Source organism: Eupeodes corollae, chromosome 1, assembly GCF_945859685.1.
Source record: "Eupeodes corollae chromosome 1, idEupCoro1.1, whole genome shotgun sequence".
In the NCBI taxonomy this organism is placed as follows: domain Eukaryota; kingdom Metazoa; phylum Arthropoda; class Insecta; order Diptera; family Syrphidae; genus Eupeodes; species Eupeodes corollae.
In genome coordinates this window covers 32914109-32928232 of record NC_079147.1, presented here as the reverse complement: position 1 = coordinate 32928232, position 14124 = coordinate 32914109, and the positions used below count along the sequence as shown (strand labels likewise).

The window sequence follows — 14124 nt, the reverse complement described above, 5'->3', positions numbered from 1 at the left end:
TTTCAACATTAAAAACACAAGCAATTCAATTAATGGTTGAAAAATCAAAAAATATTGAATTCCGTTTGATTTCATGATTTATGTCGATATAGAGTACTTTTAAGAAATTAACGTCATTTATAGCACAATAATGTTAAAGAAGTGCTTATGATAAAGACTTATTTTTTTCTGCCACATGTAAATGTATAATACTATGTTAATTATCATGGGACTTTTTCTAGTAATGTCTCGATCTCAAAAAAAAAAAAAAAATAAGAAAAAAACTAAGTTTTTCGCAATAATAAAAAATTACGGAAAAAAACTGAAACTTCCCGAAGACAGAACAAATTATTGGTCATTTGTAAAAAAAAAACACAAGGAATTCTTCACTTTTCTCGGTTCCTACGCTCATTATTAATGATTGCCCATTTGTTAGCTATTTAGAGAAAGCTATCTCTTTCCTAAGCAATTTGCCAATAATTCATCGCTGCAAGTAAATGTTATGATTCCTCCTGTCCTTGAGCGTTCTAATTATTTTATGGGACCAATCATTTTTAACACTTGTACTTTAGTGAGAGTTCTTAGCGATCCCAAGATACATAAATTCATTTGAACAGCGTAAGGTCTTTCCTTTATCCTGCTAGTCAGCTTTCATTCTGAGTAGAGGAAAAACATAATTTGTCCAGTACATCCCCAAAAAAAGATTTAAGTTCTAATTATAAACAGATTTTCCATTGTCCCTTTTTCCAAGGTCATATGTTATCGTTAATTAATTATCAGCCCAAGAACTACCTCGAAGATCGAAAGATGGCAGTACAGCTTTCCAAGCAATATGTCCACTGGTGATCTCATGGTTCGTCTTACTGAACAGTGGAGCAATGGGCAAGGATTGATAATTACCTTTCGGATAATTAAAAACATGTAGTATTGGATGGCATGAGGTCTGAAAACCACAAAATAAATGATGGAATGCCACAGGGCTCTGTTCTGTCTCCAGCACTTTTTCTCATTTTTATTATTGTTCTCCTTTTTTCAACTTCAAATACAATACATTGTTTTTCTGACGATAGTACTCTTAGCTTTTGAAACTCACGTCCCTGCTCATTATATTCCGAATGAAACAGTATTTAAATTTGGGGAATAAAAAACACCTCGACGAATTTAATGCTTCAAAAACCCAAAGCTGCCTTCTATCGTTAAAGCGTGATATTCCTGCCGTGCCATCCAAATCTGTCAAAGCATCAATGAAACTGTGAACTTGATAGTCACGATACATGTGTTTCACCAACTAGCTCTTGTGGAACCAAAGCGATGCAAGAAGTTTTTCTAGCTCTCTGATCTGGCTGTTATCAACACGACTAATAAAGTCCAAAACTTGGTTCTATTTCAAACTCTGGGCTGATGCTTCTAAAACTTACAAAAGATTGGTTTAAAATATTGAACATGGGCATTTAAATTGTTTGATGATAAAACGTCACTTTGACACTGTCGTAAAGTTTATCGTCTCGGTCTTTATTACCATTGTTTTAACGCTGCATGCTATAGGCAAATAACCATCTACATTCCTCATCTTAAACAGTCCAACCGTAATAATCACTCTTCTAGGAATGCTCACCAGCCCTCGAGTCCAACTTTAGTCGTGCAGCCGAATACAGATATTCGTTCTTTAGCCGTACTACGCGAATGTGGAATGCCTTACTAGGTTCTATCTTCCCCAGTCTTTCCAATATTCAGGAATTTGAAAACCTCTTTTCAAACCCTCACTCCCTTTCCTAATGCTCCTGTTGTAATAGCGCTTAAATTTTTGGAATTTTGACCGGGACTTTCTTAAAAATTAAACAAAACATAAGAAGACTGTGATAAATGTCAAAACCTTAATTGGATATATTGAACCGTTTATTTGAAATTGCCATGTGAAGCTTAACACCTTAATTTAGAAAAAAAGACGTGAAATAATTCGAATAAAGGATCTTATACAAAAAAATCAGATGGCGCAACTGTCTATTGAGAACTAGGGCCTAGTGACCTACAACTCTCGACTATTTCTGTGTGCAAGTAATTTTATCAGGGATGAAGAGGACCTACAGTTTTAAGCCAATTCCAAAAGCTTAATTTGATAAAACACTTTTCATGACAAAAATTACTCATGGAAGGTTTGTCAATTACTTGCAAGAGGCAATACCCGTGAACAAATCTGTAGGTGCACATCAGGGATCGAAAACAAGATTTTAAGGATTTTATTCTAATAATTCTACCAAATTCACTTAAAGCTCCGTGTTTTCGTTCCATAGCTTAATCTTTTAGTGAACGGACTAAACGTTTACTGCCACTTTAAACCCATTTTCAAATAGATCACGTAATCAAAAAATGCTTAAAAATGCAATTTATGTAAAATGCACCTGTCTACATAATAAAATGTTAAGATATTAAAACAAAATTACACAATCAGATCTTAATCAAATAATATTTTAAAAGCAATATTAAATTCTACTGCCAAAGGTAAGGTATAAATAAAATATGATAGCCAGGAGAATAAATATATTAAAATAAGATACAAAAATCAACAACAACATGTATGACCTTAGAGGCCTTCATGTTGCAGGTTAGTAATTTAGTTAAACTTAAAATCGTGACTTGAAATACTAAAACAACCACAAATCTCTTTCATAATTTTCGTTTTATAAAATTTTAATCTATCCTACAAGAGAAATTTAAGTGCCAACTAAAAATCATTATAATAATGTTGCACACTGTACATTTTTATGTGCTGTACTTTGTAATTTACGATGCATAAAAACTATGATTTTGAAAATATTTGTCACATTTTTTGTTCATGCACTTTGACAATAATTTACTATAAGCTGCCACATTGAAGGCTTAGAGGCCTCGCCTCACTCGCAGGCCATAGATCCATTGAATTCTTGTAACCAATATTGTTGCAACATATTGTCCAGTAAGTGGTTTTTACATGCAACATTGCTGTCGAAATCTCTATAAAAATATCATTTTACTTACAGTCCTGAAACTAATAATGTCAAAACTTCAATGTTTTTGTACTATTTTTACATACGATAAATATTGTATGGAGGCAATATATGCAGGGTAGGTTAGGTACCTGCCTTACCTACCTAAGTGCAATATCACGTTGGATTCATATGTACATAGGTACTTATCGTGTTGACTTTCTTTTTAATAATTTATAGTTTTTTTTTGTATATAATTTCCTTGTCCGATTACGTGAGGCTTTGTGTGAAATATTTCACAATTATAGACAGATTAGGGGGTATCAAAAGGGCACTTTATGCAACATTACTTACACGAAACCGAATCAGCTACGCAAACCACCTACTATACTATTGCCTTAACGTACCTATAGCCTATGCCACCTAAGGGGATTATAGTAATTGTACATAAGGGAAACAATACGCCTTTTAAATTCTATACCTTTGGGTCTGGATATAATAATAGTGTCGATGGTAAAATCAACACGGTGGTGTTTGTGGTGCCACTTTAGGGTGGGAGTGTTGTCCTTCTTTGGTTTTGACTCGTTTTCAACAATTATTAATCGTACATACATGCACAGCATTACATTAAAAAAAAAAGGATTTTTATAATTTAGCTATTTAATTTCACTTAAAGCCTTAAATTGCAATATAAGTTCAATTGCCGTGCAATAAAAAGATTAAGATCTTAAGCAGTCAGTCTCACCTTAATTTAAGTTTGTCCTGGAAATTAATAAGAATCGAAGGAAAAATCAGCTTTGAGGTGATGGATTTTTTATAATTAAATATAAAAAGGGGGCTGGAATGCGACTCATTTATATAGATAATATATACTTTTAATAAGCCTAATAGCTAATTAAGGAATTATGAAAATTATTCAATCACTAATTAAAGGCTATTCTGTGTTTTGTCTTTATTCCGCAGCTACCCCAATTTATATCATTGCACTCTTTTTTAAGCTTTCTAAATGTCAATATTACTTATTATTCATTGACGTTTAATGTAATCTATAAACAGAAAAAGGACTTAAAGCTAGATTTAAATTTATCAATTTATTAGTTGTTTTAGTTCAAGTTTTATATTATGTTTTGGATTGGTTCAGAAGATCTACACATTATTAAAACAAAACTAGTTGCAGTGATTGTTTCTAAGAAAAAAGTAGCTTACATAAAAGTCAAAGACTGTAAGGACGTTGTTAGCTACGTGCAGCATTCTTGTGATAGGTTTAAAAAGGCCATAATTTGATGAAGTTTGATGCTTTTTTTCTACGCCGCTGAGGTAGATTTACAGGATTCTTTACAAAAAAAGCAACAAAAAACTTGGGGTTAGAGTTTTCAAACTCCGATTTGTAACTAGCTTTTTAGTATCAATAAACTAACATGTTATTATAACTTGTATAAAAGGATAAAATAAGCGGTTTTAGGAAAGCATCTTAATATCTTAAAAGAACTCTTACAAAATGCTTTAGACAGACTAATACTTTGGGTTGATCAGTGTGAGCTGGGTGTTTAACTGATAACCCACACAAAACCGATTTAGTCCTTTATTCGAGAAAATACAAAATTTTATTTGCTGACCCTCTCTGTATAAAACTAATCAAATTAAAATTCTCTGACGAGGCTAAATACCTGGGTCTTATTTTAGACAAAAAACCGATTTGGAAACACAATGTACAAGAAAAAAATCAAAAAGCTACTGTAGCTCTCTTTTCTTGGAAAAAACTATTGTTAATAAATGGGGTGTGGCAGTATGGTGGACTGCTTTAGAGAAAGCGACAAATGAAATAAAGTCCAACGTTCTGCTTGCCTATGTAATGGAAACCCTATTCTACCTACCACCTCTTGATATATTTAGCAAACAAATAGTTTGCAAGCTCTACTATTGGTCTCAAAGCTTCGTCGCAGTGAATAACCAACAACATTGCCCACTCCGTAATTCTAAGGTTTTTAGAATAATAATAGAATAAAGTACACATACTACAACAACCAACAGAAACTTCCACATTTTTATACCTTACAGATTTTTCTGGGAGGATAGGGCATTCCTGGAAGACTAGTTGATCCATTTTTATACAGATGGATCAAAAACAAAAGAAGGAGTTGGTTGAGGTGTTTACTCTGAACGACTGAAATTAAACTAAAAAAACGCAGAAATTACCTAGGAGAATTCTTCTGTAACGATCTAAACGATCTTAATCATATTCGCATAATTAGCCTGTCACGTTTAGTAAGGGACTTAAGCTGGTTTCATTGAGCTTAGAAGAAAGCCTCAAGGTTCATGTGATATCACAATGGGCCATTAACCGGGCCTAAATGTGTCCTATTCTATCATGGACAGCGACTTTAACCTTACCTAAGCTAAAATAACACGGTTTTCGGGTATCAAGACTTTGTCCGAGGTTCTCTTAAAGGGGTTTCCTGTTTCCTGTCCCTTGCACAAATGTAGAGAATAAACAGTCGGCCTATTCTTTCCTTCGTACACTTAGATGGAGATTTTCTTCGTGATCCTGGCAGCGAACCAGCAAATACTCGGTGCTTTGCCACACATGACAAGATAAGTATGTTACGCCCTGGAATAAGGTAGCCAAAGAATAATCTTTTGGGAGAGAAGCTCCCTGCCTCTAGTAATAGACTGTAGAATAAACGGTTGGCATTAGCCTTTCAGTCATACAATTTGAAGAATAGGATGGTGGAATAAAGGGGGGGGGGGGGGCTGAAAGAAGGTTTTCGGGAAATACAAATTACGGGATAGTGAAGACACAAAATGTCCTCGGAAATTGTTTCCTTTATATCTACACTAGATTGGCACTGTTACCATTTTGACTTGTTTCCAGTCAGATTTGACTTGATTTTTTCTTCGTTAGCTGGAAATAAAATACAGATCAAGTCAACATTTATTTTTGACTGGGGTCAAGTCAAACATTCGAAACACTGTCTTTAATTATTTCCTCATAGTTAACAAAATATTTTAAAGTGAAAAAGGAGATTTTGCTTAAGGCTACAAACAAAGCCTTACCTTGGAGTCAAATTCGAAGAAAAACTAAATGAATTAGAATTAAATTTAGAAATTAGCAAGGAAGATATCAATGTATTAAGACAAAACTGTTAATATTTCATTATAAAGGAAGTAAAAGAGTTGCAGCAAAGAGTGCCAAGAATCTAAACATTTTAAAGCAGATAAGAATGCTTTCGCAAAATAAATCCTCGCTATCACTGCAACCTGTTTTAAATGCAATGATTGTCGAGGCGATTTTATCTGAAAAAATTTCAAGTCAATGGGACAATCAAAATCATAGAGGAAACAGCACCTTTTTGGTGTGAAGTTTCATCTCACATAGATGCTAGTGGAGAAAATCCTTTTAAAGAATTGGCAAAGTTTTTTGTTTTTAATTATGTTTAACTGTTTTTTTTTACTGGATTTAAATAAACAAAATCCAGTCAACAAGTCAGATCTCACTAGATTTTGCTAAATAGATTGCTACCTACACTTGGTTAAGATAGAAGCCAAAATTGTTCCTCCCTATACCAAATGTCTAGTCAAAAGACACTGCAAACTGAGAGGAGGTGAATGACATATACTCACTTTTACCGGTTTATATTTAAATTCGGATTTGGTTGCGGTTTTGTGGTAAGGAAGGATAACGCTTCGTTACAGAGGAACGGTGAAAGAGGGGGGCCTGTGTGACGTTCCATGGATTATAAATACTAATCTTTTCCAGAAGAAATGGTGAGTCTATGGTCTATGCTAAGAGCTTTTATAAAATGAGAATACTAGCTACTTCGGGGGTTTTTGAAGGGTTTGAAGATTAATAAGTCTTAAACGATCTTCATATCCAAACAAGACTTTAGAGTGCTGAAAAAAATGAATTGTACATATTCTATTCTTTAAAATTGAGAGTTCTGGTGGAGAGACCAGTATTAAAGAGAAGTCTAATAAATATATAGATTAAGTGACATCAGGGCTCGGGAAACCCAGGGATGAATTGGATGATCAAAATAGACTCTAAATTTTATCTGAGTGTCGCACGTAACTTCTAGGTAACAAAGAAAATAGGAACTATGAATAGAATAGTAACTTAGTTAGCCTCTAAATTTTTGAGGGAAGATATGTTCGAATACTATAAATTGCCATTTGGCAACAGGCAGTTCCAAGAAATATCTGTCTGAAGTGAGACAAGATCATTTTGTAGTAAGACTGAATCACAAGTTGTAGGAATGATCTTTTTATTTGAATAAAATCAGCGTTAAAAGACACAGTTGAATTATTATTGATAGTAAGAAAGTTTTTGACAAATATCAAAGTACTACTGTGGCTTCCTTGATGAACCTTTAAACAACTCTGTTGTTGGTAAGATATTATATGATTTATGAAATAAATAAGGTTGGAGAATTAAGAGCCTTAATTTTAATATTAAAATTTGGCAACCAACAAACGTCGGTACAATCATAACGTCCACTTCATTTCCTTTCTCTAGCTCATTTTTAGAGACGTAGACACAAATTCAGAAAGAACGGATTGTAATGGATCTGCCTTGGAATAAACCATGTTGTTTTAAAGAAAAAATAGGTCTGGAATCGAATTAGAAAGAATCGTTGAAAATGATTTCGAAAAGCTTGTCAGTTGAAGAACATATTATTTTTGTGTTTTTTGTATGAACTGGAAAAATTAAGAAATATTTCAAAAGCTTTTGGAAGATCGTTTAAGAAAACGAAACAGTGCAAGAAAACTATTTAAACCGGTAAAAAAACATCTAAAGTTAGACTTGATTTTTTGTCAACAATAACATCAATTTTTTCGATTTGATTAAAGGTGGTACCTTTTAAGTAATCAAAAAAGCTATGTGAGGTTCTTGAAGATAATTACTGTATGAAAGGCTGAAGAATGAGACAGTGAACTTTGCAATAGTTTTGTAATAGGTTTAGAATCGATGGCATACCGAGTAATTTTAATGTTGAGGGGAAGCTATCGGACTTAATGTTAATAAATTGGTAGTCTCTATGAACCTATCCTGTATTTTGTCAAATATAAGAATTCACAAAGAGATCACAACCTGCTTTGAGCTTGCTGATAGTGTGAGAAGTCAACGCCTGACCTAATTTTCAAATATGTGTTCCACAATAAATGTCTGACATTTCGATGGGTTCGTAGATCTTACTATACCAGAACACATTTTTACGTTAAACATATGTAAGTGATTCAGTTGTGTGCGAGCTTTAGATAGTGACTAACGTATATAGCCTATAAACCTGTATTAAGTTTGTTTGTTTTTTTGTTCAAGATAGATAAGCGTGCGCGTTCTCCTTCTACCGAGGACAACCTCGCGTCCTCGGGAAAGAAACTCAAAGTTTCAAAGTTTCCAATATCGAAATATAATATGAACAATAGAATGAATAACAATAATTTCAAATCTCCTGGATACTGGAGCCCATTGCAGTGTGTGGCAGACGCTGGCAATGAATGTGATGATATGGATGATAATCAATCCACATCAATACAATCTATTCCAAAAATAAAAGTGCCCCCAATTAAATTATTGCAAAAGTCATGTGACTATGTGCATCAAATGATGAAATCTATTAAAGTCACTGACTACTGCATAAAAATTATTTCCATTGGTATTAAAATTATGTGTGAATCTATTGATTCTTACAAAATGGTTATTGAAAAACTAAAATTTGAGAACTGTCAATATTTCTCACATGATTTGAAAAGTGAAAAAGCTTTTAAAGTAATTTTGTATGGCCTTAGCTCAGTTGATACCGCTGAACTAAAATCGGAATTGATAAGAATCGGTCTAAAATGTGTTAACATTAAAAGTGTAACAAAAAACTACGAACATTATTCCGAAACTTTTTATGTTTGCTTTCTTGAAAGTGGTTCAATTAAAATGTCAGACTTAAAAAAGAACTTTAGATCTGTTTTCCACACACAAATAAATTGGAACTATCAACGAAATCATAAAAATAAAATAACACAGTGCCGAAATTGTCAGATGTTTGGGCACGGTGAAAATAATTATCATGTCAAAACCTACTGTTCCATATGTGCCGGCTCTCACAAGACTGAAGAATGTGTCAACAAAGACAAATTCAAATGTGCAAACTGCAACGAGAGTCACAAGTCAACCGATTTAATCTGTCAAAGCAGAAATAAATATTTGGAAATAAGAGCTAAGATTGCGAGTAAAACAAGACGCTCTCTCAAAACAAAGCTTACAAATCCAAATGTCAGTGTACCATTTTACCTCTCAATTAACGATTTCCCTTCCTTACCTACCCGTCCTTCAAGCAAACATATAGAGAACAATAACAATAATCGAGTATCCAATTCCTGGGTACATACACAACACTCACCATCATCATCATCGTTTCCAGCAGCAGCAGCACCTTCTAACATTCACCAACACATTAGTGCACCAACAATCAACGCCAATATCACCAACAGCGGTGAGTTGTTCTCAATGGAAGAACTTAATTCTCTCGTAATGGAAATGATTACGAAACTAAGTACATGTAAAACCAAAAATGATCAATTTTATGCTATCGCTCAGTTAGCTACTAAATTTTTGTATCAAAATGCTATATAAAGATAAGTTACTAAATATAATTACATGGAATGCCAGGGGTGTCCGAAGTAAACATATAGAACTTTTAAACTTCTTAAATACAAAAAAAATAGATATTGCGTTAATTACAGAGACGTGGTTAGACCTAAATGTTAAAATATCAACTCCCGGTTTCTATTGCTATCGTGTTGATAGAATAGATGAAGGAGGTGGGGGTGTTGCAATATTAGTACGAAAATCAATTCAACATTCTGTTTTATTACCTTTACGTACCTTTTGTATAGAAAATATTGGAATTCAACTTAGATTAGGCAACGGTAGAACTATTGACGTAATTTGTGCATACTTTCGGGGAGGATCTTCATCCCCAATAAAGAGACAACACTTACAATCTGATTTAAGAAAGCTCTTAATAAAAAACAAAAACTATATTGTTGGTGGTGATTTAAACTGCAGACACAGAGATTGGGGTTGTATAAGAGCTAATTCTTGGGGCAACATACTGTCGGATCTAACAAATTTATTTCCTTTTTCTATATTGTTTCCATTAGGTCCAACTTATATACCCGCTGGTCAAAGAGGAAGTCCTTCAGTGTTAGACCTTTTTGTCACTAACACTGCTGACACTGTATCTCAGCCTATAGTGTTGTTACAAGTTCTTCATTCTTCCCAAGTAATAGAAAAATATTATTTTGATTTTAAAAATACCAACTGGTCAATTCTCAAATCAGATTTAAAACTTAAACTGAGAAATATGCCTACGGAAATAGACAATGTTAGAACCAAAGAAGGTGTTGACTCACTTGTTTCAGGTTTCTCTGATCAAATTCTTAACTCAATAGATTCTTCAGTGCCGAAGTTACTTAGAAAGCATCACATAAGTAACATTCCTGATTATATTCTAGAATATATTCGTGTCAGAAATGGCATTAAAAGACAGTGGCAACGATATCGTTTGCCAGTACATCGCCATCAGTTGAAGTTTTTTAATAAACTCATTTCTATGGAAGTTTAAAAAATCGAAATAACCAATGGAACTAAACACTCAGCCAGTTACAGAAAAATGATAAACCTTTCTGGAACATTGCTAAAATTATAAAAAATAAGACAAGAATAATTCCTGCGCTTAAAATATCTAATGAGGTCCTTTATACTGATAGTGAAAAGGCGAATGCTTTTGCTGTAGAAAAAAAACCATGAGGTATCCCAACAGCTAAGTGACCTAGATACTATAAGTTTGGTAGACGCTGCCTCTTATAGAATTTTATCTTCTATAACAGAAACACCCCAAGATGAATACGTATCTGTTGATGATGTTTTCGCCATAATAAAAGAGTTGCAAGTAAGGAAAACCGATGGACTTGATAATATAAAAAATGTATACCTCAAAAATTTACCCAAGTCAGGAATAAAGTATCTAACGTTTATTATCAACGCCTGTTTGAAGAATCAATACTCTTCTGAAACCTGGAAAATAGCGAAGGTCATACCAATATTGAAAGCTGGTAAGGACAGGGAAAATCCTAGTAGCTATAGGCCAATCAGTCTTCTTAGTAGTTTGAGTAAAGTGTTCGAAAAAGTAATAAAAAAAAAACTCAACTTATTAATTGAAGAAAAACATATTTTTCCAGACCAACAGTTTGGATTTAGGAGCCACCACAGTACTTCACATCAAGTCCTTAGGATTTGTAACATTATCAAAAATAATTGTTCTGAAGGAAGATCTACAGGTATGGTCCTTTTAGATATTGAAAAAGCTTTCGACTCTGTTTGGCATAATGCTCTTATTTACAAATTAGAAACATTCGCGATTCCAAGTTTTCTCATAAAAACAATTCAAAGTTTTTTATCAGGAAGATTTTTTCAAATGTACGTTAATAAATGTAAATCCGTGTTAGTTAATATTCAGTATGGTGTCCCTCAAGGTTCAGTTCTTGGTCCTGTCTTATATAATGTGTACACGTCTGATTTTCCACAGCTACCTTATTGTGATTCAGGGATTTATGCAGATGACACCTGCATACTCTCTTCGCATGAGTTTGGTCTCAATATTGAGACCTATCTTCAAAATGCACTTCATATTTTAATGAGATATTATCACAAATGGAAAATTAAATTAAATGCTGGAAAGATAAAATCAATCTTTTTCTCGAGAAAAAGAAAGCGATTATTTCTTCCCAGTAATGAGCTGGAAGTCAATGGTGCTACTATAAAATGGGAGTCCAATGTGCATTATCTAGGAATAAACCTTGACAAGCGGCTTATCTTTAAAGAACATATCAGTAAAATAATTACAAAAGTTAATATTGCAATTAAAATGCTTTACCCGCTTATAAATAGAAAATCGCATTTAAGTACTGAAAATAAGATAATTATACAAATGGTTGTGTTTCAAGCAATGTTTTTGTATGGATGTCAGGTGTGGGGTAATTGCACAATCTCCCATATTAAAAAACTCCAAGTGTGTCAAAACAAAATTTTAAAAATGATGCTTAATCTACCCTGGCATTATTCAACTAATGATCTTCATAATCAAACAGGTGTTCAACTGATTTGCACAAGAATTCGAAAATTAACTGATAATTTCTTAATGAACTGTGATATTTCTGACAACCCTTTGGTAGTGCAATTAAACACTTAAAAACACTTAAAAATGTATTTATTTATTTTTGTTACTTATTACTTACTATTTATTGTTTATTATTTATTATTTATTATTCGTTATTTATTATTTATTATTTATCATTGATTATTGATTATTTATTATTTGTTATTTGTTATATGTTATTTATTATTTATTATTTATTAATTTGTATATGTTATTAATTAATTTATATTTACTGAGCTTATTTATTTTTATTTATTTATTACCTACTATTTATGGTTATTTATTTATTATTTGTTATTTATTATTTATTATTTGTTATTTACTATTTACTATTTATTATTTATTATTTATTATTTATTATTTGTTATTTATTATTTATTATGTGTTATTTATTTTTTTTTTTATTATTATTATTAAGTTAGTACCTGCTTTTGGTTTTTAGATTTTGTTGCAAAATAATTTGCTTGTTTATTTATTTATTTACTATTAATTTATATGTTATATATATATATATATATGTTTAAATAACTTATTTATTTATTTATATTTATTCAATTAAAATTCAACTTTTTTATTACTTTACGTATCCTATGTGTTTTAAAATTCAATCTATTTCTTACTGAAATGTTTGTTTTACTTAAATGAAGGTTTTTATCATATTTCAAAATATAAATGTTTTCTTTTTGTAATTATAATCTTGTTAAAATAACTTATTCAGTAGAAAGATATATTTTTAATATCAAATCTCTGTGTAAACTGAGCGGTAGCAAACCAAATAATATTTTAAACAAAGAAATAAAATATCTATCTATCTATCTATATGTAAGTGATTGAATGACATATTTAAAAATACACTCAAAGGAAAATTCCAGGGCCATATCTATTGCGGTGTTGCAATTGAAGAACCAATTAAAATAAACATTTGTCGGTTATATAATCTAGTAAAGGGAAGTCAGACGACTATCGTTATCATGTGAAAAAGTAAGTAAAAGAGGTGGGAATTGGTCAGGGGTTGATAGTAGATGCCTACTTTCTGAAACGAGAGAATTAAACCCATCTAAAGAGAAACTTAAGTCGAATTTTCTAAACATGTTTTCAGTAATGCTTCTAACTTCAAATAGACCGTTATAAGTCTAAAAATGTTTCAATTAGAAAGAGTTCTTTTAAAGAGCAGGAATTTGTAGATGCTAAAGGCATTTCATCATCTTTAAGCATCCATTATAGTTGTGGAATATTAAAGTCTCCGACCGAATAATTAAATCATCAAAAGAATCAGTGGTTTATTAAACAGGGAGTTTATTTCATCAATAGCAAGTTGATATGCTTGGGTAGGTATAAAATAACAAACAAAAGGGAACTTGAGCACTTCTCTCCAATAGGGGACAACTATTTCTGTCAATTCTCAATACTGCTTATTTCTGTAAATCAAACTTAAGTTTGTTCTAAAGTATAATAAGTACTTTAGTGCCTTTTTTCCAAATTTGAATGATCAAAATAAGCAACCTTAATTTCAAGATGTATGTCAAAAATATATTGCTCCTTAATTTCTTTACAAGGATTTTTCTATTGAATTACCAATTACAATTTAAGCTATCGGTTCTCAATATACGCATACATATGCATATTCTACATTTAAGGTATAGCTATAGACAAGGATTGTTCATGTGCAAACAACTGTACAAAAACTATAAATATATTTTGCAAAAATCAATTTCTGCATAATTGTTCAAAATAATTGCTTGCTCCATCACACACAAAATATAAATAAGTATAAAAGAAAAACAAAACAAATTTTCATTATATTTCAAGTAATTTCAAAAACACTCGTGTACAGCAAGTTGGTTCCTTCCATGTTGTATTCCCCAGATTAATTCCTAAAAACAAAATTCTATCTAACGGAGTAGTTAAGCAATAATACTCATTCATATGATTGCCTTAACTGTGTGTCTGTGCATTTTGTTGGTACTCGT

The 14124-nt window shown here is 32.0% G+C and overlaps 2 protein-coding genes across 2 annotated transcripts in view; both read left to right on the top strand.

The window, feature by feature from the left end:
* LOC129953890 (uncharacterized) overlaps nt 1-9567 on the top strand; it is a 111618-nt gene extending 102051 nt beyond the window's left edge. The window contains exon 4 of the mRNA XM_056067422.1: nt 8260-9567. Within this exon, the coding sequence (XP_055923397.1) occupies nt 8260-9567 (1308 nt within the window). The remainder of the gene's footprint in view (nt 1-8259) is intronic.
* LOC129940505 (sex determination protein fruitless-like) overlaps nt 1-14124 on the top strand; it is a 326270-nt gene that overhangs the window by 9745 nt on the left and 302401 nt on the right. The gene's annotated exons all lie outside the window — the stretch shown is intronic.